General features: G+C 56.6%; 1 protein-coding gene across 3 annotated transcripts in view; it reads right to left on the reverse strand.

The window, feature by feature from the left end:
- Nucleotides 1-27,930, reverse strand: part of Pcnx2 (pecanex 2) — a 181,434-nt gene that overhangs the window by 18,801 nt on the left and 134,703 nt on the right. For all 3 annotated transcript variants that reach the window (XR_007104322.1, XM_047520586.1, XM_047520585.1), the window contains exons 24-28: nt 23,271-23,329; nt 18,483-18,698; nt 4,682-4,935; nt 1,422-1,655; nt 162-274 (exon numbers count right to left, since the gene is read on the reverse strand). Coding sequence is in view for 2 of the 3 variants with exons in the window: in XM_047520586.1 (XP_047376542.1) it covers nt 162-274; nt 1,422-1,655; nt 4,682-4,935; nt 18,483-18,698; nt 23,271-23,329 (876 nt within the window). In the remaining variant the exon portion in view is untranslated. The remainder of the gene's footprint in view (nt 1-161; nt 275-1,421; nt 1,656-4,681; nt 4,936-18,482; nt 18,699-23,270; nt 23,330-27,930) is intronic.

The following is a 27,930-nucleotide window of genomic DNA, read 5'->3' on the forward strand; positions in this document are numbered from 1 at the left end:
CAAAAGCACCTCTACGCAGGTCCAACCTCACCTACTGTGCAAAGAAGTATCTGAAAGAAACAGAAGCAGCCCAGCGTGAAAGAAAACGACCACCAGCATCAGTGCGCGTGAGGGCCCTGGGCGTCTGTGCCCTCCGGGAGGCCCGGCTCCTCCCCAGGTACCTGAGGGCCATGTTGTGTGCTGCGGTCCCCAGAGCTCTCCTCCCCAGGACGCACAGGGCGAAGGACAGGGTCACAAGGGGCGAGTCCTCGTCACTGTCCAGGGCCTTCGAAGGCTGAAAGAGCAAGGTATGGACTCAGCTTTTGCACAGGCTCCATTCTAGGTGTGGCGCTAGAGGGAATTCTTGGGTGGCCACGTGGTCATCCAGGCCCCTCCAGCATGGCCTGGGCAGGGGAGCTCTGCTTCCTAGGGAAGCTTCTCTTGGAAAAATTAAAGAGAGAAAAGGAACTCAGACGTGGCCTTTTGGTCTGACGCGCTGAGGTTTCAGATGCAGCGCTTCAGGTCAGCAAGACGGCAGCACGTGCAGAGGATGCCCACCCAGCACTCTGCACAAACCCAGAGCAGAGGGTCTTCTCCTCCAGCCAGGGCCCTGGAATGGCCAGGAGTCCACGACCACAGCTAAATGAAAGGGTGACCTGAGGTCAGCTTTAAAAGGGGGCACAGAGGATGCTTAACGTCAAGCAGCGTTTGCAAGGAGGCTGAGACCATGCCGGGTGCCGACTGAGGAGGCTCAGGGACTGCTCCGCCCGCCCGGAGGCCCGTCCAGGCCGAGTCTCCCCACGTGGCCCCAGGTGTCTGGACACAGCAGGCTCTGCCTCTTGCCTTCCCTGCCACCTGCTTTTAACCACTTGTTTAACCAAAATCAGGGGCCAGGCCAGCGTCGTGGCTCCCGCTGCTCTCCAGGAGCACCTGCCGCCCAGAGCGCTGGAGGCACCGCTCTCCCCGACACCCACGGCCTCCACCTCCGGAACCCCCAGGCGCCAGGGAGCCGGTTTTGTGCTGCCCGTCCCCTGCTGCTCTGCCTCTCTCTTCCTTCTGAGAGCCATGTTCTCATTACTCATTTCTAGGAGGAGGGCTCACCTCTGGGGGCGCCCTCGGCCCAGATGATGAACCAGGACTGGCAGACGGCGAGGCCGTGTGGCCCCACCATGGTCCAGTGTCGCGTGACCCTTCCTGATAGCGGCACAGAAGCGCGCCGTGCGCAAACCACCTCAAGGAAGTTCCCAACATCCTCACGCTGTCACAGAGGGTTGTGCCTCTGGCCTGTGCCCAGTGTGACAGGACGGAGCCCTTTGGGAGGCCTTCGCCTGAGGCGGGTGCCCCTGCTTAGCTGTCCTACTAACATTCACCCGGCTGAGCTCCGCTCCTGGCCGCCTGCAGCGAGGCCCCAGCTCTGGGGGCGGCGGGCTGCCCAGGCCTACCTGCGGCCTCTTCCCCGCGCAGTACTGGATCCACTCCAGGTACACGTTGCAGTAGCTGGCCCGCGTGATGCCCTGGAGGCAGGGGACGTAGTCCTCGTCCACGTTGACGTTGAGCGTGGCCAGGTCGCGCTCGATGTGGTGCCACTGGGCGAAGGGCTGCAGGGCCTTCAGCAGGGCCTCGTTCTCCACCCAGGAGGGCAGCTTGGGCGAGGCGGCCATGTAGTATATGATGCTCTGCGGAGAGAGGATCCCACTCTCACCCCGTCTTGGTTCGTTCATTTGTTCTGGTGCTGGGATGGAGCCCAGGGGTGCTTAACCTCTGAGCCGCCTCCCCAGCCCTTTTTTATATTTTATGAGTGACAGGGTCTCTCTAAGTTGCTGAGGGCCTCGCTAAGTTGTGGAGGCTGACTTTGAACTCATGATCCTCCTGCCTCAGCCTCCCGAGCCACTGGGATTGCAGGTGTGCACCACTGCACCTGGCAAAATTCTCATTATTCCAGATAAACAGACATGGTGCTGCCCGGGGCTGCTGAGGCCGAGGGGCCCGGAGCGTGGCCGTGCCTCTCGTCTTGAAACTCGAGGGGAAGGGGCTCTGTGGTGGGTGTGAGGGGTGATCCAGGGCAGCCGCATGGAGAGTGCACGGCGTCCTGCTTACAAGACGCACGCCTTCAAGTGAGGAAGCAGAAGCAGGGTCTGTTGGCCGGTGTGGCCGAGGCTGCAGTGACTGAGAAGTGGCAGAAGCCACAGGCCTGAGACAGGAGGCCTGTGCTAGGAAGGCTGCCTCTGCCCTGCCTGCCGTCCCTCTGGCTGGGAAATGAAATCCAGAGCATGAGGCACCAGGCTCCTGAGGTGTCTGGTTTCCAGTCCTCTCAGGAGTCTGAGCAGGTGAATGGACAGCCACGCCAGTGGCCTCAGATGTCAGGGACAGTCACTGTGGCCAGGGTGGCCTCTCTCTGCGGTCAGAGCAGACAGCCTGGACTGTGTACAGCCTCATCCCTGGTTTGCAGCTCGGGCCTTCCCTCTTTAGGGCATGATTCCTGTTAGACCCACCTGCCCCCAACCTGGGGCCCAGGAAGAGCAGGTTCGCAGTCAGTAGAGTCTAGGAGTCCATGAGTCCCCAGCCTCTGTGACCTGCACCCAGGACAGCCACCCTGCCTTCAGAAACCCCTTCTCCATGGGAGGAGGAAGAGAGGGGGAGGCGGGGGAAGTGGCCCAGGGCAGCTGGACCAGGAGGAAAGGGCAGGCGTGTGGTGAGGCCCGCTGCCCGTGGCCACCCTGATCCTGCATGTGAAGAACCTGGACGTCGCCTGGCCCGCGGAGGGAGCCAGAGATGGTAGCAGTGACGTCATCCAGGTGTGACTCACCACCCAGCAGGCAGGCTGAGCTGAGGTGCAGGGAGGCAGCTGGGAGGGGCGGAGGCAGAGGAGAGGAGACAGCTGTGCCTGTGTGGCCACGGGCGCACGTCTGAGGTTCAGAAATGAAAATTCTGCACCTGGAAGGTTTTCCTCGTCTACTTGCTGGCTGGATCAGTTAGGGTGTCTATGAGTTAGAAAGTTTAAGTAGATGGGCCAGAGTTACAAATAGAGAGGCCTGCTCCCGGGCCTGTGCCCTTGGCCCCAGCCACTTCTACACTGAACATCAATCACACAGGGAGAGTAGAGGTGTGGCCTTTCTGAGCATCTGGCTCTGTGAACACCTGGTCCCGTGTTCCCAACACGTCCTCATCGTACACTAGGTAGAAATAGCGGATGAAAGTTCTAAGACCACGTTTGCCTTTTCATTCATTTCTAGGGAGGAATTCAGAGAACCCCACGGTGTTGAGGGCAGAGTCGTTAGTGAGGACCCTGACTCTAATTCTGAGGACAGAGGGCAGAGCCTACACCCAGGCCTGGCAAGCCCGCAGTGCACAGCCCAGCCCGGCTCTGCAGCTTCCTGCGCTCAGCACCTTTGGCCCCTCTCCACCTCTGCCCAGCAGGAAGCCCATGGAGGAACTCTGTCAGTCACACTGGGAAGTCCTGCAGAGTCGGTGGTGGCAGGAAGGGAGCGTGTGCTCCTGAACTGCACTGGCGGGCCGCGGGGTCTGCCCGCAGTGTCTGCTGTGCCGCAGGTTCTCCTGGTCATCACAGTTCAGCATGTCCCACCGGGCCGCTCTCTCTAGCCTGTTCCTCCTGGGGCATTGGCCCTCACCTTAGTGTGCACAGCAAGTGAGAAGCTGCCCAGAAACAACAGCCCCAAGCAGGCCGGGCCCTGCAGGAAGCTCGTTCTCCACGCCAGGAGGGTTTCAAGCACTCACAAATCGAGGAGGGATGGAGCGGACACCAGGGAAAACCCCCAGCCATCAGGGAGGAAGTGATTTCAAATACAGTCATAGGGGGTGAAGAACTGACCCAGTTTATTGGAAGATAAAACAAACCTTTTGTGTAAAGGAATTAGTTCAGATTTCTCTCCCTTTTCCATTTGCCTGTCCAACAAGGAGATAATAAAAAGGACGAGGCCGCATTCTGGAAACCTGGAACGGTCCAGTGCTATGAAGACAGTGCTCTGCCCGCCAGGCGACTGGGCTTTGCTCTCCCCAGTGCTGGGGCTCCCGCCCGTGTCCCTCGGCCCCTGCAGTCCCCTCACAGCCACACCCGGGGGCTCCCGCCCGTGTCCCTCGGCCCCTGCAGTCCCCTCACAGCCACACCCGGGGGCTCCCGCCCGTGTCCCTCGGCCCCTGCAGTCCCCTCCCTGCCCCGGCCCACCCCTTCTCCTTCAGAAAGTGGCTCAGCCAGCTAGGCTCTGTCTCCCGGCTCGGGTCCCCAGCCTGTCCTCCAGGAGACGTAGCCCCAGCTGCACATTTTCTGAGCAACTGAAAATAGAGTGAGGTGGAAAGGCTGTCAGAACCAGTCCTGGCTGGGCCACTCAGCTCTGTTTTCACTTTTTATCGGAACCTTAAAAATGATTCTAGTTCTACAGTGGACGATCTGCGGAGCGTCACTTGCGGCGCTGTAGCTCCAGCCTCAGGCTGGACGTTAGATGGCCACCGTCACTGCACCTCGTGGCGTGGTGAGGAAGCAGGTGCCTGTGCGTGTGGCACCCCAGCCCGATGCAGGCTGCCACCAACTGCAGGCTCACAGGGCCCCGCGGGATTCCTCACGGGGACCATGGTCCCAAAGCCGGCCTGACCTCCAGCGCAGAGCGGGGGCGCGCCTTCTGCAGAGCTCCTGGGGAGCTGCTCGCGCCTGCCCGGCCCCGCCGCACGCTCTTGGAAGAGAGGGTACCTTGATGTAGTATCGGATGAGGATCCTGCGGAGGTCGAACACCTGCAGCATGGTGGCCGCGTTGTTGTCGATGATGCTGTAGCCCTCCAGGATGTACTGCGTCCGCGTGACCTCCCAGGTGAGCCAGCGCAGGTGGAAGGCAGCGTTGCAGGACAGCAGGTGGGGCAGGTGGCCGGGCTTGCAGCAGCAGCAGCCCCTCTCGTCCTCGTCGCCTTCCATGATGGCTTCCACCTCCCTCTGCTGGCAGTAGGTTCCTGCCGAGCACAAGGAGGCGCAAGTCAGAGGAGAAGGCCCCCAGGCCCTTCCTGCGCACGCCTCTGCCCTGACTGCATGGGTGCGCGGAGGGCCGCAGAACTAGGGCGCGCCCAGCAGGCCAGCACTCTGGAACCTGCTCACAGCCGTTCTGTTCCCTCCCATGACCTGAAGGCCAGACCTGAGCAGACAGGAAGCTAGGTAGGGGGCAGATGGCGGAGTCTGAGGAGCCAGGAAGGAAGCCCTCCCTGCAGGGGAGCTGTGCTCCCAAGCCGCGAGGCAGACCTCCTACCCTACACTGCAGACCAGGAGGGGGGCGGACGGGGAGACTTCCAGAGGACCCCCTTCCAGGGCACGGATGAAGTGGCGGGTGTGAGCAGCCCTGGAAATGGTGTGCTCCCCCTCCAGTGTTCTCATCAGACCTGAGAGGAGCGGATGGAGCTTGTGGAGCTCCTGAGGCTGCTGGGACGGCCTTGAATGCAGAACGGTCATCTGAGACCATCTTAGCAGCCAGGGTGGCAGACAGACCCAATAGACTGAGGGTTTACAGGAGTAAAAGGAGCAGCCCAGACACATGGTTATGAATGTGTAGTTCCATGTTTAGCAAAAACTTGGATAATTTTGCTGACTGGGGGGACCTAAAGTAAGATGCTGGAGAACTTCATGGAACCTGGAGAGCAGCTCTGGCCAGAGGTCACCTGGCATCCTTCCCTCAGACTCTGCACACGAGCGGCACTGACAGAATGAAGGACAGCCAGGTGATCTAACTTGTACTTTCCAAATCTCTTCTCTATTAAAAAGTGGGTTAGTGCTGATCTGAATAAAATTATAAAGATTATTCTTTTCACATTGAGACAGCCAACAGGTTTTGGAAAACTGAAGGTTATATTTCTGAATAATGACCCAGAAGACCCAGGGACTTTGCTCTCAGAGAAAGACTCTCGGTCTAATGATGATGGTTCCAGGTTGATCTGCAGAACTTCTCCTGGAATTGTGTGCGGATGTGATCCAAGGTGCCAGAGGGCATCACGCGACTTGTTGTTTGAAGTCTCAAGACACAGAGTTTACGTAAGAAAGACCATTAGCCACTGGGAGGTCAGTCAGGAAATGGACTGCCCTGCAGGGATGAGAAGAGAGAAGGAGCTGGCGAGACCGGGAAGAGGTCCAACCAAGCCAGCTGCCGTCACAGGGAGGAGAAAGGAGAGGCTGGGAGGCAGGCCTTTGCTGTTGGGGGTGTGCAGCTTTTCAGGACAGTGGAGTTCCAGGCAAGGGGGCAGGAGGCAAGGAGAAACTAAAGGCATGGATGAAATCAAAATTCCAAAGGATCGCTACTTCAGGTAGCTTAGGAAAAAGAAAAGGCAGCTGTAGAGATGAAAATACTTGAATAAAACAGTCATTTACAGTGGAGTTAACAAGGAGAGGAAATTTGGGAGGTAGAAAGAAGCAGCAGAAAAGAAAGCTGGGGAAGAGTCTCTGGGCAATTTCATTCTGCGAGCTGCCTGCTCCGCCACAGGCCTGCACCAAGGGGTTACTGCTGGGAGTCCCTGTTTAAAGACATTTAACCCATTTAAAATGTTCTCTGGAGATATCGTCTGAATGCCAACCTGGAGGAACATTGTTTTAGTGGGAAGCAGAAGTGAACAAACGGCTTGAGAGGCAACACGAGCCCACGACTGGACTTTGCTCAAGGTGTGCGCTTGCTCCAAGATAGATTCCTCAAGAATAAAGTGGCTGGTGTGAGGCTGAAATAAAACAGCATATGCGAAGTGATGAGTAACCCCCAAAGGTGGTCATTGTGACTGTCATTTTTACTAGATCATGACCTCCCACACTGAGCCAGCACTGAGACTTGATTGAAGCACGAAATGTTTCACTACATACACTCCCCCACAGTGTCTTTTCCTGTGATTCCATGTCATTCACAGTGTCTGGTACTGAGGACATGCTCACATGATGGAATGACTGATGGGTGGTGGTGGGATGGCTGATGAAAGGCTGGTGAAATGGTTGATATTGGGTGGTGGGATTGCTGGTGGAATGGCTGGTGGAATGGCTGGTGGAATGGGTGGTGGGATGGGTGGCGGGATGGGTGGCGGGATGGATGATGGAATGGGTGGTAGAATGGATGATGGAATGGGTGGTAGAATGGTTGATGGAATGGGTGGTAGAATGGATGATGGAATGGGTGGTAGAATGGATGATGGAATGGGTGGTGGGATGGGTGGTGGGAGGGTTGGTGGAATGGGTGGTGGGATGGGTGGTGGGATGGGTGGTGGAATGGGTGGTGGAATGGGTGGTGGGATGACTCGTGGAAAGGCTGGTGTAAGGATGGTGGAATGGATGGTGAAATGGACTAATGGAAGAATTCTGCTTTAACTCACTGTATGCACAGGCAGCAAATACCCTATTGAGAAAATCCACAGCATGCAACATACCGTATTACATTACATATGAAGGCAGATAAAGAAAGGTCATGTCAGACTAACCCACAGGTGAGATGGCCATGAAGGTACTGACTCAAGTTACTATTCTTATTGTTCCATGAGGCCAGTCACTTGAGAACAAGTCATTGGCAGCAAGGGAAAAGATTTATTTGGAAGGCCAGCAAGCCCAGAAGATGGAAGATGCCTGTGGAATGCAGACACCCCTCCTTTGCAGGAAGGGAAAGGGGGAGCAGGGGGAAGTGGGCAGGAAGGAGTGATGGCGGGAGATTTCTAGGTGCTCCAGTGCTGGAGCAGGAAGTTGTCTTGCTCCCTCTGATTTTGGTGCCTTTGACCTTGAAGGGGAGGAGAGAGACTAGGCAAGCCCTGTCAAGTCAACCCTGCTGCAGTTTTGGCCAAAATATTTCTCAAAAGATCAACACATTTACATGCAGAGCTGAGCAGAAATCTGACCCAAAGGTCAAGGGGGCAAACACAGACACAGTCTGAAGGAGATGCCGAGACATGTCATCCTGATCTGGGCACCTGTGGGACCTCTGCAGACCCAAGTGAAGAGTCAGCGTTTTCAGCAAAATCCACCTTGCAGTCTCTGAGAATAACCTAGGAAGCTGTTGCCACCATGACTCCCACACCGGAAGTGTCGTCTACAACACAGCTAGCAGGAGAATAGTAATGTACGGCCCAGCTGTGTGACCACCCAAATGAGGGATTCGTAAAGTCAACTAAAAGCAAGTGAAGATGGAGGGTTTGTTAGGTTTTCCCTCAGTCACAATAACATGTCAGAGATGGAGAACTGCGACCTTCAAGTGATAATGCACCTGCTGGGCTGTTAGGACAACAGTCTGTGAGCTAGTTCAGACCTGGAGGGGAGAGCAAGCAGGCAGGGCCCTAGAAATGAGGCGTGGTGGTCTCAGCCAGCTCTCAGGGTCGCGCTTCCTTCTCCCAGACCTCAGCCGGGGTCTTGGCTGAAAGCGTTCTTTCAGAAACATCTCACGGGTCTCCGAGTTTAGCCGCGGTGTTCCGCTTGTCTGTCTCCCTCTGCGAAGATGTGTGGGACGCACAGCTGGACTGTAAGCAGGGAGGCGTTCACACCGCCAGCTCCAGGGGTCCCACTGCTCGCGGGGCTGCCTCGGGGCCACCTCACGGCGCATGGACGACTCTGGCTTGCCGCACGTTAACAAGGTAATTTGGAAGAAAGCCTCTCCCAGGGAGGCTGTGTGCAGGGAAGGGGCCCCGGGATCCCAGCAGCCAGCGCAGCAGCCTGCCGTCTGCCACGAAGGACCACGCAGGTGTGACACAGACGTCACCGGGGCCAGCAAGCCACACCCAGTCCAGGGTGGCCCCGCGACCTGCTCGAGATCACGAGGGGCAGGGCGGGATGGAAGGCTCTGATTGTGCGGCTGACGCAAAGCGAGGTTCGAGTCTCAGCGAGGCTCAGACACTCCCTGGAAGGAAGGCTGAAGGCCAGGCCACCCCCGCACGGGAGGACCTTGCGCAGCACCAGGGGGCTGGGGAGACGCCAAGCTGGCAGGGCCACGTCCTGCGTTCCCCTCGGCACGTGAGTGTGGTGGTGTTCTCGTGGTCTCGGCCAGTGTGGCAGAGAAGGGACGCCGTCGTGTTGCGATCAGCTCGGGGGGAACCTCCAGTCCCCCCGCTCGGATGACAACACCCGATGAAGCCTGGAAACGGCCTGTGACCTGCGTGCACCTGGCAGCTCCCGGATGCCCGGCCTCGTGGGAGACCTCGGCTTGCTGTGCGCCCGCGGTGAGGGCGGCCGCTCCTCTGTGACGGATGCTCCGCGGCCACTGGCCTCTTCCCCCCGTGCTCCCATCTCCGGCTCCTTGCTCACACCCACCAGTGTCGGCTGGTGGGCCTTGTTTATTCACATCTAATTCCAAAGAGGAGTGAAGTCCATCTAAGGTGGCACCCACATATCAAAGCGAGGGAGAATTTACATAAAAACGAGGGGCGAGAGGGACGGATGAGAGGAGGCCAGCTCTCCAGCCCCGCCCGCGGCCTGCCCAACGTCCCAAGCAGTGACCAGCACGGCTGGTTCACTGCGGCTTCCCAGCAGCCAGTGTAGACAGCAGACCGAACGGTTCTGTGTCCTTAGGACGAAACAAACCGACTGCTTGGAAGCGTCGTAGCTATTTCTGGCAAAGACACCAGAGAGAGGCTGTCCCCAGGATCCTCATAAAGAGAGCGCCAGCAATATGGTGACAGTGTCCTCAGTAACACTGAGGGGCGAGCACACGCCAGGTTCCCCGCTGTCCTAGCATTTCAGTGTGGGCGAGGGAACAGGCCAAAGCGGCGAGCCAAGGCCCCCGGGAGGCCGAGTGGGCCAGTCCCGGTGTGTGCTCCTCCAGGGCAGGTCAGCCCGTGAGGGGAGCCACTCCCCGTCCAGTTCAGCTGCCCATGAGTAGGGCTGAGGGCACAGGGCCAGGCCTCTGGGGGCGACAGGGCCGTGAAGCGGGCGCCCTGGTGGTGGGATTAGTGCCCTTTCAAAAGCACCAGGGAGCTTGCTTCTGCCACGCCCCCCAGCGAGGACACAGCTCCGGGACGCCCTCTGCACACCCGAAGCCCTCCGGGTGGCCGACCTGGGGCTGGCCAGGGTCCAGGACGTGAGCAGGCGCCTGCTGCCTGGCGCACACTCAGCGGCACGCTCCTTACCCGGCCCCCGGCCACGCTCTCCACCAGCCCACAGTCGTGGTGCAGGTGGCAGACTGCCCACGTCTCTCCCGCATGCGCCTGGGAGTGTGGTCGTGTGTGTGGCCATTGAGCCACACTCAACTCTGGGCCAAGCTGGAGGCGGGGCTGACGTTCTCCTGGGAAAGACGGGAAGCCAAGGGAGGACGGTCGCCTGGACAGAAGGGCCTGCAGCCACTAGCCAACCACCAGGGCACCCCTTCCATCCCAGGCCACCCTGAGGCAGGTCTCCTGGCTCAGAAGCCTTGGCCAGAGGACAGGATCCCTGCGGGGGGCGTAGAGCGGGAGACATCTAAGCCTGCGTCTGTAGGTAACAGGCAGGGTGGGATGTTCAGGTCCCAAGGAAACGCAGAGACAGAGGTCCTTAAGGAAGGTCCCCACAGCCTCCAGGATTAAGGGGGACTCGGGAACAGAGCGGCGATGGGGAGATCGTTCGTCCAAAGTCCCGTTTCAGGTGAAAGGGATGGGCCTGGAACGGAGGGGCAGACCGTTACCAAGAGGAGGTGAGCGGAGACGATGGAGGAGCTGGGGACTTCCAAGGGGCCCGTCGCCCATGGCGCCTGCGGCAGAAAGGCCACGCTGCCACCTGCAGCTAGGAGCACATCTTAAGCCAGACGCAGGGCAAGCTTTGAAGAGGGAGCCTCCGGCCCTGCGAGCTCCTGAACAGCCTCAGTTGTCCCACAGGATCTGACTGGAATCCACAGAAAACCTCGAATTCCACCAGCATTTAGCGCAATCCACGGCTACTGTCCCAAACACCTTGAAAAGACGTTTATCTGAACTGCGTTTTAAAGAGGTCACGGCCTTCCTCAGCCCAGCCGGCAGGTGCTGGGCAGGTGTCTTATGCATACCAGGCAGTGAGGTGGCCAGAAGGGGAGTCACAGGACGGAGGAAGGGAGTGGCCCACAGGCACGGCCGCCCGACTGGCGGTGGAACCAGCCACAGCTACGGCGCAGCCAGCGCTTCCCAAATGTGCGATTCCGAAAGGTGGGATTCATGGGCACACACCCTGGGGAGTGTGGGATAGATTATGGTATGAACTTCCTGAGGTCACGAATTGCCCAGGGCCACCAAAGGGCCAAGCTGAGCTCGGAGCAGCTCACCACCACAGCCGGGCTCACGCGTCATGCTCAGACGTGTGAGGCGGGGCTCAGACCTGGACCTTCTGGAGGCCCCTGCTCAGCTGCATCCCAGCCATGGCAGAGCCCAAGGGGGGCCTCGCTCTCCAAGGCAGAACCCTAAGCCTCTGTGCCCCTGGTCCGGTGATGTCGAGGGCCATCTGTGAACAAATAAAATGACCTCATGGAAGACTTCAAAAAGTTTTGGATGGTTGTCGTTTTCAAGGTCACAGTGAGACTTCTGCAACTTCCACATTACAGGGAGGCTTTCCTCCCCGCGCTCATTCCCCAGGACGGAATCCTCGAATCTCAAAGAACGCTCAGGTCATCTCTCCTCAGCTGTCTGCCCTGCGGGGAGCTCCCTGCATGTGTTAGATGGCTCGGATTTCGTTTCTGGGAAGAAATGATGATCGTAAGAATTTTATATATGTGACAGACCCACAGCCAACATCAGACCAAATGGGGGAGAGCTCAAAGTGTTTCCTTCCTTCAAGATCGGGAAAAAGACCAAGGCGTCCACTCTCACCACTCTTACTCACTCTAGTACTGGAAGATTTAGCCGCAGTAATTAAGCAAGAGAGAGAGAGAAACAGCATGCACGCAGGAAGGAGGTCACCATATCCCTGTCTTCAGATGATGCAATCCTCTAAAGAAAAACCTAAGTCTCCACCAAAATGGATGAATGCAGGAAAGCTGCAGGGTACAAAAACAACGTGCGAACATCAGTAGGATCTTTATGCACCAATGACAAGCTTGCTCAGGATGAAACTATGAAAGCTATCTCATTCAGAGTGACTATGAAAATACTAATGACAAAACACCTAGGAAAAATCTTAACCACGGAAATGAAAGACCCCTATGATGAAAATCATAAAACACTAATGAGAGAATTGAAGGAGCCAAAAAAATGGGAAGTCCCATGTTCCTGAATTGAAGAGACCAGTGTTGCTGGAGTCTCCGTAGTATCTGAGGCGGTTCACAAATCCGGTGTGATTCCCATCAAAACACCCATGACATTCTTCACTGAAATAGAAAATCCTCAACTTCGAATAGAAACACAACAGACCCCAAAGAGACGAAGCATACTTGAATAAAAAGAGCAGAGCTGGAGGTGGGCGGTGTGATTACTGATTTCAAGACACACCAGAGAGCCGTACCAACCAGGCAGCGCAGTGTTGACGTGAAAACGGACAAGCAGGCCAGAGCAACAGAAGAGAGATTCCAGAAATGACCCCCACCCCCAGTGAAGGCACCAGAACACACCCTGGAGAACGGACGGCCTTGTCCTGAGAAAACGGACATCCACGTGCAGAAGACGGAGGCCGGGCGGCTTGCTGCACACACACAGAACACCTCAGAATGGAGCCAAGCGCCAACTGTAAGACCTGACGCCACCACCCAACTAGGGAGAACACAAGACGTCGGTGCAGGCAACCAACCGGTCCATCCGCGCAAACTTGTGGCCACTCAGCCTCCAGAGTCTCAGGCCGCCGAGCTCCACGGGATGTCTCCACCCCACTCCTCCCATTCCCTGCGGCCTCCCCACCCACCTGCCGCACTGTCAGCAAGGGGCCAGTTCAGGGGTTGCTCCACTCCTCCAGGTGTCGCCCCAAGCCCCAGGTGATCTCCCAACAGCACCTGCTCCCCAGGAGGGTCATACCCCAACTCAGCAGGGTGGACAGTTCGGCTGCCCCCAGGGACGTCAAGTGGGGGCAACTTTTCTGTCTCTGGGACCCTCGGGCTGCAGAGCTGGAAAGGAGCTCCGAAATCCCAGCAAGGCCCTAATGCAGGAACGAAGGCTCTGCGGGGCCGCACCCCTTGGGGTTCTCTGAAGGAATTGTACTGCAGTTGCTCAGCGTTTTGCGAACCAAATAAATGCTGTGGTGCAAACTGCAAATCAGTGCTCCAAAGGAAGAGTGCAAGGAAACAGACGGAGAGGCTCTGAGCAAGGACGGGGCCGGCTTGGGAGCTCCGCTGCTGACTGGCAGCGGGTCCTCGTCTCCTGGGGTTGCCGTGCCAGCTCACAGCATCTGGTAAGGGATCCCTCCTACGCCCCTGGCTCTTGCTCCTTTGCTCCTGTCTGGTCCTTGTCCCTCCCCACAGCATCTCCAGTCACCTACCTGCCGTGGCTCATGCATTCTCACCTGCTTACAGACAGGGTTTCCCTCCACGTAGGTCACACGACTGGCTAAGGGACAGGCATGTGTTGAAGAGGTGGCTGACTCTCACCCTCCATCTTGCTGTGTCCACCCACTCCAGATGGCCAACTAGGCTCACCATCCAACGGTAACCATCTGTACCTTTTGAAAACCCTTGAACCTCAGCCTGGAAGCCCACAGCCCGTGCACCTTCCCATGTGGCTTGTCACCTGGGCTTGGAGTCAAAGCTGATGATCAACCTTGATTCTCCCCCTCGAGGCTCCAGGGCCAGGTGGGGCGGGCGACACTGGAGAACGCAAGGGCAGCAGAACTACAATCCTGATTTCTTTGGGTAACAAGAAAAGACTTTATCTCTAGTCTGGGATGCATGGGCTAAAATAAAAAGAGAATAGAGAAACACATCTTCCTGACTTGCATTCTTGACGTTGAGTTTGGGTTAATCACTCGTTGCAGCACCAGCAAATCACAAGGGATGTGCTGTGGACCTTGATCCTTTCTTTGAACTGCCTGAGGTCTCAGCTTCCGGTCTTATGTCTGGGCAATCGCGCACAGAGCCACCGCCGTCCACCAAAGCCTCTTGCCTTTCCTCCGGGGCACTCAGTTGGAAAGCATTCCCAGCCCTCAATCCCCCAAGGACCACAGAACGTAAATGGAAGTGTGGTATCTGTGGTTCAAGCCCGGCCCGGAACAGTCTTCCATTCAATGCTCCGGTTTCTGCCAGCTCAGTACCAACGTGAGGTGGCCTTGGAAGCACAGTGTTGAGAAGCAGGCAGAGCCTCCACTGGCCAGGATCCCTGCTGGGTAGAATGGACCATCCCCGTCCTGGCCACCTCCACTCGCTGACGGGACTCCGTGTGACATGCAGGTCTCTACCTGTCCGTGAGCTCTCAGGCGTGGTCGTGACAGAAGCTAGCTTCTGCAGTTCGTGTACTCGTATATACGACGGTGAGAGGTGGTGGCCATCTGCCATGGGGAGGCCGGAGGGGGTCAGACACTCTTTCCAGGCTCCTGTGCATCCACGGCACACACCTGTGACCTTGGCTTTGTGGAGCGGACACGCTCACTCCAGACTGTGCCTCAAGAGCTAGCAACACAGAGAGGACAGGTCCCCAGGAGCAAGTTCTGGGAGGAGGTGGCAGCAGGGGCTGGTCGTCCACCCAGATTCTGGGGACGGCAGCATTCGGTGTCCAGGCTCGTGGTGCCGATAACATGAGGGCAGAGCCTAGGTCCACTGGAGCAGATGTGACCCTTTTCCCAGCTGCAGTGTGGTTTTGTACAAGGCATTTGCCATGGCTGCCCAGCTGGCTTGACCAGCCTGCTCCCACGTCTGAGTCCGTGGTCATCTTCACACAGGCCCTGTGCTTCAGTCAGTGAGAGATGATTTCCGTAGCTCGTGGCTAAGAACTGCTGTTGGCAGGGTGCGTGTTGGGGGAAGAAGGGAAGGGGACTTTCTTGGCCCACTGCCTCGGGACACTGGCCTGTCTCTAGGGTGTATTTCTTACTTCTTGAGAAACGGTCAGAGCCTGGGTAGAGGTCAGCGGTGGAGTGCTTCCTGGCGAGGGCGAGGCCCTGGATCCCATCTCCAGCACCACAAAGAGAAAAGAGAAGGAAATCGAAAGCCAGAGAAGAGCTCATCCCACCGCTGGCTTCTTTACGCAGGCTTTGATTGCCTCAGGCTGTGCTGAAATAGATTAAATCTGACCAAAACAAAGCCTGCTATTTGGGGACACAGGGAATTCAAAAGAAAAGCAAAATGTGGAAAAGAAAACTGAGCACGATACCCAAGGAGGCAGAGTCAACGGGCGTTCCGTGGGAGTGCTGGGGTCTATGTTGCAGAGACATAAAGCAGAACAGTCATTTTAGGTCAACTGGACTCTCCCTGCCACGAAAGCACAACTGAGATTCTGTCAAACTATACACTTTTTAAAGTCCCCACGTTCCCAACTGTGATGGAACTAGGTCAAAGAAAATGTCCTGTACCAGAGCAAGTGGGAGCGGGCAGGTCTGCGGCTTTGTATCTCAAGACATCGTTACTCTGCCAAAGTGACCTTGCAGCCAGGGGACACTCCACGGTGGTTGGGCATGCCAGAGGGCCATGCCAGAGACTGGCAGTCCGGCCCTCGTGACCACTGCCCCCACCTGACATGTGGGTGTCGTGAGCCTCCAAGGAGGTCTGTCCACCCTAGGGAGCCTCGAGGGTCTGGTGTGCTGCCATAACGGCCCCACAAACCACAGGGCAATGTGACAGGGACGTTCCCCACCTGAGCCTGAGCTGTCCTTGGGAATGACTGCCGCTGGATTGAGCCTGAGTGCACAGCTGCCCCAGAGGCTGGGTCCCGCAGCCCCTGCAGTGTCCACACGCTCCCTCTGGGAGCCCCCAGATACACAGGCCAGCCCCCGTGGAGGAGATCCAGGGAGGCAGTCAGCCCGACGTGGCTCCTGGACCCTCCGACTGGCTGGTCTGCGGGCCAAGCACAGCCACAGGCTGACCCCAGGGAGAGGCAGCAGCGAAGCAGGCCTGTGATGGAGGGCAGCAGGGCCGCCGCGGCCCTGCCGCTGGGCTCTGCAGAGCTGCGCTGCGGGCAGGTGGGCGGACGTCGGCTGTGGAGGGTCAGGAAGGACTCAGGGGAGCGAGGGCTGGAAGACAGAAGGCTCCGGAATGTCTCACATCAGATGAACTCCGGACCCTTTCAACTTGGAGGCTCGTCAAGTTGGCTAATGAGGCTGACAAAGGCAGACTTGTGACAGAAACGATGACGCGTATCCAGCCAAGTCGGCCCTCGAACTTCTTCCCTGGGAGTCCTGGGATCCAACTCAGAGGGAGATCTGCTGCTTTGCTGCATGGGTGACATCTGGCCTCCGCTACCCCTGACACCTGCCCAGACCTGGGGGCGATGCACCTTCTGAATCCTGTATGTGGGGAGTCTGACCACGGCCTGCGGCCTGACAGCCTTCAACCCAGCTTCCTCCTTCCATGCCTGAGGGTGACAAAAGTGCCCTGGATGCTCACTGAGGTGGACCAACCCCTCTGGACCAAAAATCATCTTCCAGACAGATTTATTTAGGAATCCTTATGGTTTGGCTGTGAAGTGTCCCCCAGAGCTCCTGTGTGAGGCTGCACAGGAAGGTTTAGAGGACAAATGATTGGGTCACGAGAGCCTCACCCAGCCAGTGAGTGACTCCCTGACGGGACTGGCTGAGAGGTGACGCACGGCGGGTGGGGTGTGGCTGGTGGAGGTGGGCTCTGGGCCGTGCCCTTGGGTTATATATTGGGTGAGCTGAGCTCAGTCTCTCTGCTTTCTGACCACCATGTGGGCTGCTTCCCTTTGCCACACTCTTCCACCATGATGTCCTGCCTCACCGCAAACACCAAGGAATGGAGCCGCTGTCTCTGGACTGGAATCTCTGAAACCGTGAGCCCCAAACAACCTTTTTCTCCTCTAATTGTTCTTGTCAGGTCTTTTAGTCATAGCAGTGAAAGGGAAGGGAGGTCCACAGAAGGAAGGCTTAGAGTCTCCTTCACAGAACAGGGAGGCTTGTCCCTCGGGTAAAGGGGTTGCCTGGGACATCATGGGTTTCCTGGCTAAGAGGGGTCCTGTGGTCACCGAGAGGCTCTGGAAGGCTTGCCTGCCCCTGTCACATTCCTGGCTTTGCTCTGGCCTCACCCGGCAGCCTATGGGCCTCCCCTTGGCCACCCCACCTGCCTCTCCTTCAGGCCAGAACCTCTTCTGCCGAGCGGACCCAGGTCCTGGCCTGCTCCCTGCCCCTCCTCTGGTCCCTGTGGTGGCCCTTGTGGGACACTGTCACAGCACTCTCAGGTGACAGTGGTAAATCCTGTGTGACTATTCTCTAGGAGGCTCCAGCTCCCTAAGCCGGGGGCCTTTGCTTCTGTATTCACGGCGCCCACCCTACGCTGGACAAAGTCACCTGCAGAAGCAGAAGATCGTCATATGGGCATGTCCACCCAGACCAACCACGGGCATTTCAAAACTGAATATCCCACAGTCCCCCAACCCAGCCAGACGCTGGCCCTGCTCCCTGCCTCTCTGCTGTGCTGACCATCCCTCTGCCCACCCAGACGCTCCATCTGGAAACTGGGGTGCACAGCCCCTCTCCTGCGCCCCAGTGTCCAGTTCTGCTGTGGCCCCCACGTGCCTCAGTACTTCTTTGGGGACGACGGTATAGTCCTGAGCAGCCTCCCGGGTCCTGCTTCCTGTGGCCCTCCCAGGATGCTCTGCAGGCAGCCAGCAGACACTCGCCGAGCGTAAGGAGGCCAGCCTTTCCCTCCGCAGCATCCCGGACCCTGGCCGAGAGTTGGCACTGCCCGCCTGCAGCCGCCTGGTGCCATGCCGCAGCCCTGCTCTGGTCGGCTGCAGGCCCTGTCCTCCTGGCACTGCCCAGCACACGCGGGCAGCACACTTCAGCTCTACGGCAGGCATCCTCCCGCCCTCCCTAGACCATTCTCTGTGGTGAGGGGCCTCCTCACCTCACCCCCTGCAGTGACCTGCAGCCCCAGACCCACTTCCTTCCTGGCTCTCGCTGTGGTTAGTGCGTTGGCCCCGCCTCCTGCCCCACCACCTGCTCCAGCTCCCGGGGCCACGTTCAGGAGCCAGGAGACGCGGTGACCACAAGGCAACGGCCACGCACGTGCGGCCCTCATCGCGTGCAGTCCTTGGAGTCACACATCACTCTGTGGGGCAGCGGTTCTTGTGGTCATTCTCCCGCAGAAGCCAAGTGCGCATGCCGTTTTAGAGAGCTGGCCGCTGCACAGCAGCCCACACCTGTGGCTGGCAGAACCGGTTCTACACGAGGTCTGGCTAATGACCTGCAGCTGGGGTGCTGCCACCACCTGCGGCTTCTGTTTCCCCAGAGGACAGACCCAGTGCTCTGATTTGCTTGTCCACAGGTGTGGGCATGACCGTTTGCAGTCCTCATTCCCCGGCTGCTGGGGCTCACGTGCATCAGTACCCTCCCCATTCAAGGTAGCCAACACCAGGTCCCCAGCTGTCATTCAGCAGGACTGCGTTCAATTCTCCCTTCTCCCCGGTGGCCTCTTACGGACACTCTGAATGACCACAGCTCAAGCAATGAGTGCTAACACCGCCCGCAACGAAGAGAGTCGTACCTCGGAACTCCAGGCCTCGGAGTTGAAAGGTGACAAGTCCGTTTCCAATCTCAATCAGGTGCACAAAGGCATTGAGGTCGTCTGAAGCCAGAATGAAGCAATCCCCGGAGCTGTAGTTACCCCAACGACCAAGAAGGAGGTCTCCACAGAGCGACTCCTGCAGGGTCCTTGTCAAGTGCTCGTAGAAGATGGCATTGAGGTTGTTGTCATCGCCCCCTACAGGCAGACGGGGACACAGCGGGTGAGGGCTCTAGTGCCCACACCTGGGAGAGCGAGCTTTCACCGGAGCAAGGCCAGGCCGGACTCCCTGTCCACCCGAAGACCTGGTCCTCAGCCTCTCAGTGGATGCGAGGGACCCGTTTCCTCTCCAGCCTCTCTAGGCAGGCCCTCCACACCCGGACGGGACTGCTGTCCAGATGCCCGTGGCCTACAGATTCCTATCTCCGGCTGGGGTCCCCGAGTCCCGGCCCTGTGCACCCTGTCCTACTGAACATCGCTCTGTGTGTCTCCAGGGCTGCTCGGCTTCCTCGTGAACAAATCAGGGTGCCCCTGTCCACAGCCCTGTCTGAGTGACTGGCCCCCACCAGTCAGCCATGACCAGGGATTTCTTACCTCTCCTCCGTTTCATCCTCTTCAAATATTTTCTGAATCTTTGTACCTTTCTCCTTCTCTGATAGCCCCAGCTCAGTCAAACTACCAACATTTCTGCTGTGGGCAGCCTGTTTATTCACAGGACCTGCTATCCCATCCCATCCTGCGGCAGAACCAGCCTTTCAAATGGAAGAGTGGGTTTCTCAGGACCCGTCTGGCCCACTGCTGAGCCTCCCCAATGCTCTTAGATAGGCAGGACTTCTCGGCCTGCGGGAGGGTGACCGTGTACTGCATCATCCGCAGGAAAGAGCTAGGACTGTCCTGAGTCGGCCTCACTCCCGGGGTCACACAAGTCACCATGGTCTGGTCCTTGTCTCCGTCCTCGCCCTCACACCCAGCAACACGGAACTTCCAGCTGGGACCTTGGTGCCCCTCCTGCCTGGGCTGCCCTGGCTCTCACTCCCGCTTGTCAACTGCGGCCTTTCTTTAGACCTCAGCTCTGTCGCTACAGGACAAATCCTCTCGCAGGTTGTCCTCCCTGTGGCCCTCTGCTCTCTAGTGCCTGTGCTTCTGCTTCATGTGAAAGTGGCTTTTGAGTCATTCAATTAGCATCTGATTTCTCCACTGCACTATGATTTCAGCGAAGAGAGGTCTAGGTCTGAATTTGCTTGTTTTTGCATCGCAGTCCTGGAAGAATTTGCAACTCAGAGTGGGAACTGACTAAATACCTGCTGAACAATAGGTGCCTCCCTAGAGCGTCACAGGTTCTTCTAGAGGAATGTTTAAGAAAATACACACCAAGCAACTCAGGGCGTTTGTTAAATCAAGGTAAATCGTATAGTTACTAAGCAGCATCCATTTTTATATATGTGCTATAATATGTAATACAATTAATTACTCACATATATATGAGCTATGTTTATATATGGTTCTATTTATATGTAAACTTTATATTTTACACGATTATGTTATAATGTAAATCATATGTACACACATGTCATATTATATATGTATATAATCTGTTGCCGTTTGTTTTAAGTATGCGTATGTATTTCACTTAGGAACCCCTTATAGAGGGCAAATCCCTTCTTTCTGGTGCCCCCAAGTTCGAGGAAGGCATGCTCTGTGTGAGCACCAGCTGGGCCCGTGCCTTCCCTGAGCTGAGCACCTCGGAGGCCTGTTCTGCTTCAGAGCTGGGTGTGCCGCTCGGCACACAGTGGCTCACTTGGCCACTTGTCAGCTGAAGGGCTGTGTCAGGTGGGGCCACTATGGACAAAGCCACTGGAAATGCTCAGCAGCAGGAGCTGTGTGAAGGTGAGACCTGTGTGGAGGTGAGACCTGTGTGGAGGTGAGACCTGAGTGGAGGTGAGACATGAGTGGAGGTGAGACCTGTGTGAAAGTGAGACCTCAGTGAAGGTGAGATCTGTGTGGAGGTGAGACCTGTGTGGAGGTGAGACCTGAGTGGAGGTGAGACCTGTGTGAAGGTGAGACCTGTGTGAAGGTGAGACCTGAGTGGAGGTGAGACCTGTGTGGAGGTGAGACCTGTGTGGAGGTGAGACGTGAGTGGAGGTGAGACCTGTGTGAGTGAGACGTGAGTGGAGGTGAGACCTCAGTGAAGGTGAGATCTGTGTGGAGGTGAGACCTGAGTGGAGGTGAGACCTGAGTGGAGGTGAGACCTGAGTGGAGGTGAGACCTGTGTGGAGGTGAGACCTGAGTGGAGGTGAGACCTGTGTGAAGGTGAGATCTGTGTGGAGGTGAGATCTGTGTGAAGGTGAGACCTGAGTGGAGGTGAGATCTGTGTGAAGGTGAGACCTGAGTGGAGGTGAGACCTGTGTGGAGGTGAGACTGGGTGGGTACTGTTCTCACGCTGGACTGGCTGAGGATCTTCCGCATGCCCCACCTGCCCCGCCAGGGCTGAGTGCTTAGCTCTGTACCCACCTGGGTCAGAGGTGTCAATGCTACTGGGGTTGGAACCAGGCGGATGGTGACACCTGGGTAGGCCGGGTAAGGAGACGGGATGAGGGAACGCCCCGCAGCCCAGGAGGCCCGGGCCCTGTGCTGAGACTCCAGGTGCCCCCCCTGCTGGGCTCCCCTCCTGCGTCCCCTCTGGGATCTCTCCAGATGAGGACAGACGCTTTCCAGGAGAAGACTGGAAAAACTGGGCAGCCTTCCTGGCCTTGTGGGTACCAGAAGCAGCCAGAAGTCTAGGAGAGAAGTAAGAGCTTCTGATTTTGGAGGGCCTTTTCTTTGGGGAAGGAATTCTAGGAACCAGAGAGGCGAGGCACAGAGTTGCCCCAAAGAGGGGACACCTACAAGTCGGGTTCAAGTTCGCTCTGAGTTGCCTGCTGGAGTGGGACACGTCCTGGGAGGGCCGAGATAAAGACTGTGTGCCCTGCTCTGCATCCTGGGTGACGGGCAGGTGGCAGGCTGGGCAGTGAGGATGCCCAGGTGCACTTACCTGAGGAGGAGGGCCCACATCTCTGAGAGGTCTAGGTGGGGACACGCTTGGATATTGGAGACCTTGCTGGGCATGCAGGACAGTTAAAGGCTGAACTGAAACCGAAGCATTTATGAGGTGACGAAGGCTGATGGGGGAACAGTGTGGTGGCTGAGCTGGCCACAGGGCCTGACAGAGCTTCCCTGGCACCCCACCTGGGAACACGGGCAGCGCTGGACGGGCTGCTGCGCTCCCTTTCCATGATAAATCAGCAGTTGTCCTGAGACGCTAACTAAAGACTACTTTCCGTTTCCAGCACTTTACAAAGAAAGACCTGAATCAGAGAGTTAGCCTTTGCTTCAGTGTCAAACTGTTTGACATCTAAATAAAATGATTAAAACTACTAAAAGTAGAGATTTGATTCAGGGCATCTTCTTAGAACTCATTGACCACAGATTTGCATAATTAGCAAATGAAACAGCAATTGTGATTAACTGAAAGCGGGGTGCGCTGCGCAGCCCTCCTGTGCCTGCCAGGGACGCCCCGCGATGCTGGAGTCACATGGCTGCACCCCAGAGGTGGCCTCTACCCTCCTCCCTCTTCCCCTTACATAGAGTTATACAAAAAGTCAGCCTGTCTCTGCAGGTCCTTTCAGACCCGCCATTCCGCTGATCACCTACATGCAACTCAGGTACAGATGGTCCCCCTGGGACGGTCTGGCCCGACAAGTTCTGACCTTCCGATGATGTGAACCTCAGTGGCTCAGTGCTTTCTAGATTTCGATTTTCCTCCAGGCCAGCAATATGCAGCCCAAGGCTATCATCATGCTGAGCAGTGACAGCCAGCCACAGGTCCTGGTCACCCCAAGGTCACACGGAGAAACGACTAAGGCTCTCCAGGGTGCCCGTGGCTCAGTCCGTGTCTGGTGGGTAGGGGAGCACAGGCCTTTGCAACGTGCCATGTTTTTTTGACTGCAGGGCGTTACCAGAGAACCTGTACCGATAAGGGCCTTGTGCTGTTCCTCCCAGACACAGTCTTGGTCACAAAGGAGAGAGGGAGGCCAATAAAAAGAATCCACTAAAACTGCACAGGCCTGTGTTCCCAGTGACTCAGGAGGCTGAGGCAAGAGGATCGCAAGTTTAAGGCCAGCCTCGGGCAACTTAGTGGGACCCTGTCTCAAAAGAGAAAAGATAAAGGACTGGGATACAGCATAGGGGTAAAGTGTCCCTGTGTTCAGTCTGTAGCATATATATGTATATCAACATGCCCTCAGCTAAAATTAGCATTCTGCTAAGAGGAAGGAGGAGACAGAAGAGTTAAAAATGAGTAATTATGGAAGAGAGTCATAGTTTCCTAGCAGTAAATCCTTCCATAGCTGCACGTTGACCTCGACCCCGGAATGGTTCCTCTTTAAAGACATCAGAAGGCTGACTTTTTCCAAGTGACTTTTTTCTAAGAGACCGATCCCGAGTCTGCAGTCTGTGTGTGACACTGTGTGTGACGCTTCTACACATGAAACACAATGTCCAGCAGAGTCCGTCAACCCTGAAGCAGCACCCGACGGAGTCTGCTGGGTGGAGGATGCGTCTCCACGCCCAGCCAGGACGTGACGCGTCCTGTACTCGGTTTTCCTCTGCAGCTGGCAGATCGACCACACGAGGATCGTCTCCACGACTAGAAGGACCGATCCTCCCTCTCGGGAGCTGTCTACATAACAAAGCCCATACAAACCTTGAAAAGAGGACAGGAAAAGCTCTTACCTGGATCCCTTTCGATTTGGACGGCCAGTCTTGTGTTGGAATTGTCCACGCGCCTTGTACTAGAAGGGACCACAAGAGGGAGGAAGGCCACATTAGATCCCGCCGAGCCAGAGACCTGCCTCACAGAGCCACAGGTGAGTGGGACCTCACCTGAGTGAGTGCAGAGTGGGGGCGCTCACAGACTGGTGGTTTGCTCCATTTGGACTGCACTGCAGGAAGAGGGGACTCTGGGGTAAGAGAGCCAGGCAAGGCAGGTGACGGGGGTTCCCTGATGTGGGGGAGCGGCTGCGTCTTATTCACTTTTGAGTACAGACCCGCAGAGCCTAAGCAAGTTTGAGCCTCCAGGGGACACTGCTGCTATGGGAACCTGAGGCAGCGAACCCATGGGCTTTGTTCAGACGGGGTCTAGACCGCGGTGCCGAGCAGGTGGCACCTGCACACCGGCCTCCAAGGCCTTTCTGAGGTTGAGCTAGGAGAGAATTAGCACTTGCAAATGAGAAGACAGTGTCAACAGCTGTCATGACAAGTGTCCAGCAGGATGCACACTGACCCCTGTCCAATCCTGACAGTGGCCCTGGGTCTCTCCAGATAACCTCCAGATAACCTGTGTTAACCTGTTATCTGGGTCTCTCCAGATAACCTCCTGTGAGGAGGTCACCAGCCCACCTGTATCCCAGAATGTCACCCGTCCCTGGCCGCCACATGTCCCCAAGTCCCTTGTAGATGCCACAGCCTGCTGAGCAGCCCTCTCTGTAGCTGAGAGAGAGTGTGGTCTCATCCTGCCAAGGGTGACTCTGGAAGTGACATGAAGCCTGTGAAGCTGGCGACGCTCAGCTGGAGTGAAAGTGGCCGTTTCCCCTCACTGAACCCGCAGGAGAGCGCTTTCCAGAGCCACGGCGGCACTGAGCACAGCGTCACACGCAGCTGAGGACACGCGGGCCCCGATGCGTGAGGCCTGGGCTCCAGCTCCTGGCCCGCCCTGGCCAGCGCCCTCCGTGCTCTCTGGGCTCCAGCAGGGCCTCAGGCGCGTGCCCTCCCCTGCCCCATGCCCCATGCCCCCATCGCCAGGACCTTTCTCCTCCCGCTGTGATCCTGGGGGACCCCTGGCCCCACAGTCTCATTGGAAGGGCCTCTTCCTCAGGACGCTGCCTGACCTCTGTGCTGGGTGTGGCTGCCTTGTCCTGGGCGCTGTCGCCCCTGTGCCTCTCCTTTGCTGCGCATTGTGACTAACCTCACGCTGGGCAGCTCACGCTCACGCAGTCCTTGGTGTGACAGGGGCCGGCTCCGCCTGCTCTAGGTATCAACCTGTCACACCCAGTCTCTCGCCGAGTCGAGGCCGGGAGGTAAGGTGCCCCAGGTCACAGATCTGCCAACTGCTAGAGCCAGGATTCGGACCGGGGCTGGGGACCCAGACCCACACCACGTCCTGTGTTTCTGCGTGGCTGTCTGCATCCACCTCCGTGGCACAGCTCAGCCACCCAGCGCTCGGCTCGCAGCTGCCATCGCTCAGCCTCGGATAAAGCTGCTTCGGTAGCTGCCTATCCCACGGCCCTGTGAGCCCGGAGCCTTGTGCTTGGCCTGGCGTTGAAACGTGCAGGGTGACAAGCTGCACGTGACTCAAGGTGACAAGCATTGCCAGAGGGCGAGAAAAACCTCAGAACGACTTCTTGGGTGAACTCGTCTCTTGGGAATCAGGACAGAACAACAGACGAATGGAAGGAATTATAAGCTGAATAAATGAGAAAGCTTGTCATCAGAGAATTAAAAAGAACCCCTTTCCTCCTTGTCTGCCCCAGACATTTGAGGATCATCCAGGTAAGGTCCTGTCTGAGCGCAGACAAGACTCCGCAGGCGGGCGCCGCGTGGCACCGAGGCCGCGACCCAGCACGCTGCTCCGGCAGGGCTCCAGGCTCCTTCCCGCCACCTCACAGCAGCTTTGAAAATAAGGGAGCCCAGGGTGTCGGGAAATAAAGCAAACAACAGGACCCTTTCTAATGAAGTCTGAAATCCCATGCCTGGTGGCTAGTCCCTAAATGGAATCTTAATTTCACCTTAAGACCTAGGACAAATGGAATTTTCAGCAGCAGAATAAACAATTTTTAAAGTGGGACTGAGCCAAAAAGAAAGCCATTTACCAAACTCCTTCGGGAATGAAAACACCTTCTAAAACCGTGTCCGCGGGAAAGCTATCTTTCAGGAGGCCTGGCCTTTCCGCACTGCGCGGCGCTGAGTCTGAGAGCCGCCGACGGGCTGCACCAGGGGACGCAGGGCCGCTGCCTCGCGGCCTCTCAGAAGGTGAGCTGCCAGCCATGCTGGGGAATCTGAGCTGGACTCCAGAGCCGTCCTCCTGTAAATTTGGTGCTTACCACTCAGAGGTGCTAATTAGCTCAGTAATTGGATTTCTGCCTTAACTGTCCCCTCGAATGACATCAAATCCATTGCTCACGGAGGAGATGGGGGCTTGGGCCTCAGCCCCTGGTCTCAGGGGGCGCAGGGCATCAGGTGTGCCCGCAGGTGTGATCTTAGCGGCTGCCCGACAAAGTCACTGAGCATTGCTGGGCAAGGCTGTCCAGGGCTACAGGCCAGCCTCCCAGCAGGTCCCTCCAGAGAAGGCGGCGAGGTCCTCCGCCACGTCCCCCTGAACGCTGAAGGCAGAGCCGGCCTCCTCCTTCACACTGGCCTTCCCACCCTGGCGTCTCCCCAGGCCATTCAGCTGCCCTCTCATTCGGATTCATAAGAGCGACTGGAATAGTCCAACGGCGACCTTCTTCAGTGAGGCAGCGTTTAAGTCCCTCTTGTCAGCAAGCACCAGCCCTCGGTGGCAGAAGCGTTCCCGCCTGCTGACTGGACATGGCTGCCGAGCCAGGGCTTTGCCGGGTGTTCCCCACGGGGCCGGCCAACCTGGGGTTAAGAACAGATGGTGGATCCAAGATGGGCAGGACAACCCTGGGGGGTCCGGAGGAGGGGAAGGCGGCCCACGTCAGCGGAAGGCCCACTCCTCTACGCGGGACAGAGCACCAGGGGCACCGGCTGCTGTCCACCCTCGTGCCTCCATGGGCAGCCACGTGGGTCCTCACAGAGCCAGGGAGGCTGGTCATCACTGCGTGGAGCTAGTGGCTGCAGCCTGTGGAGACCGCACGATCGCGTCCCCACGTCCCCAGCAGGTCTCAGGCTCCCCGGGTGGGGCTGAGCCTGCCGGCTGTGTGGGAACTGCCCCTGGGGCCATGCCACTCAGGCCTTCTGCATCCCTGCCTGACTCCTGGCCACGGGTCGGTCCTGGGCTAAGAAAAGCAAATCACCTCTCTACCTCGGTTGTGTTTCTCTTTTTGTCGAATTTCTTTTCTTTTTCTCCTCATGAATTTTGCTATTTAATTTAATGCATTTATGCTTACAGGGTTTTCCTTCTTTGTGAGTTTTAGTCTTCAGCATTTCGAAGTGTTCTGGATCCTGACGGATCTGCCCAAGTTCGTCTGTGACGGCGCTGAACCGCAGTCAGGGCTCGCTCTGCCCGCTCTGCCCAGCGCTGTCTCATCCTGCTGTTTTCCGCTTTTCAGGGTACCACGTGAAGGTGTCTCTTCGTTTGGTGCCACACTGTCTTCATGGCTTATTTTGCTTTCTGATTTCATTGTTTCTTTGATTTTTAAACACATTACAGTCTGATTATAAAATAATCAAGACAAAACTCTAGGCCCATAAGTCATAAGAACACTGTGATTAAGGCAATCCCAAATAATCCATGGGTCAAAGATAAAGTTCCAATGGAAATGGAAATAGGTTGAACTGAAAGAAAATAAAAGTAAACATATCCACAGAGGCTGGATCCTGGGGAAGAAGCTCTTTCCACTTCAACACGGAGCACATGGGGTGGCCAGGGAAATTCATGCCAATGAGGAGAGAGGAGAAGTCCCCAACCCCTAGTCTATCCTGCCACCTCGAAAATCTACAAAGAAGACAGTAAAATAAACCCAAGGAAGGATAAGGGAGGAAATAAAGGTGAAAATGCAGACAAGTTGGAAACAATGAAAAAATCAAAGAACAAGGAGCATGTTCTCTGAAAACATAAATAAAATGACAAAAATGTAGTAAGATTGACAAAGAGCAAAAAAGAAGAAAGAAAAATGCTGATCAGTAATACTGGCATTGTTGCAGACCCCACAGATATGGAAAGGCAGTAGGGAGTGGTACAATTATTTCATAAGCATAAATTTTAGCACTTAGACAAAATGGACCAATTCCTCAAAAAACACTATTACCACAGTCACCCAGTGTGAAATGCAGTACTCAAACAGCCCTGTAACTTTTAAGATCATTTAAGTGATAATTTAAAAACTCCTCCCCAGAGTGAATCTCCAAGTCCTGACAGCCTCACCGGAGAAGTTTATCGCATTAAAAAAAAAAAAAATGAGCACCAACTATTCACAGTATCTCCCACATGTTACTAGAGGGAGAGCTGCTTTCCAGTTCCTCTGAGGAAGCTGGGACTGCCCTGATAACAGACCTGATAAAAATAGGATGGAAACATAAAACCACAAATCAATATCCAGCGTGAATACAGATACAAAAGTTCTTAAAATGTATTAGCAAATGAAATTCAGCAATATATTCCTAAAAATTATATACCATGACCATGCGGAGTTTATTCCAGGGGTGCAGGGCTCAT

Source organism: Sciurus carolinensis, chromosome 12, assembly GCF_902686445.1.
Source record: "Sciurus carolinensis chromosome 12, mSciCar1.2, whole genome shotgun sequence".
Classification (NCBI taxonomy): Eukaryota; Metazoa; Chordata; class Mammalia; order Rodentia; family Sciuridae; genus Sciurus; species Sciurus carolinensis.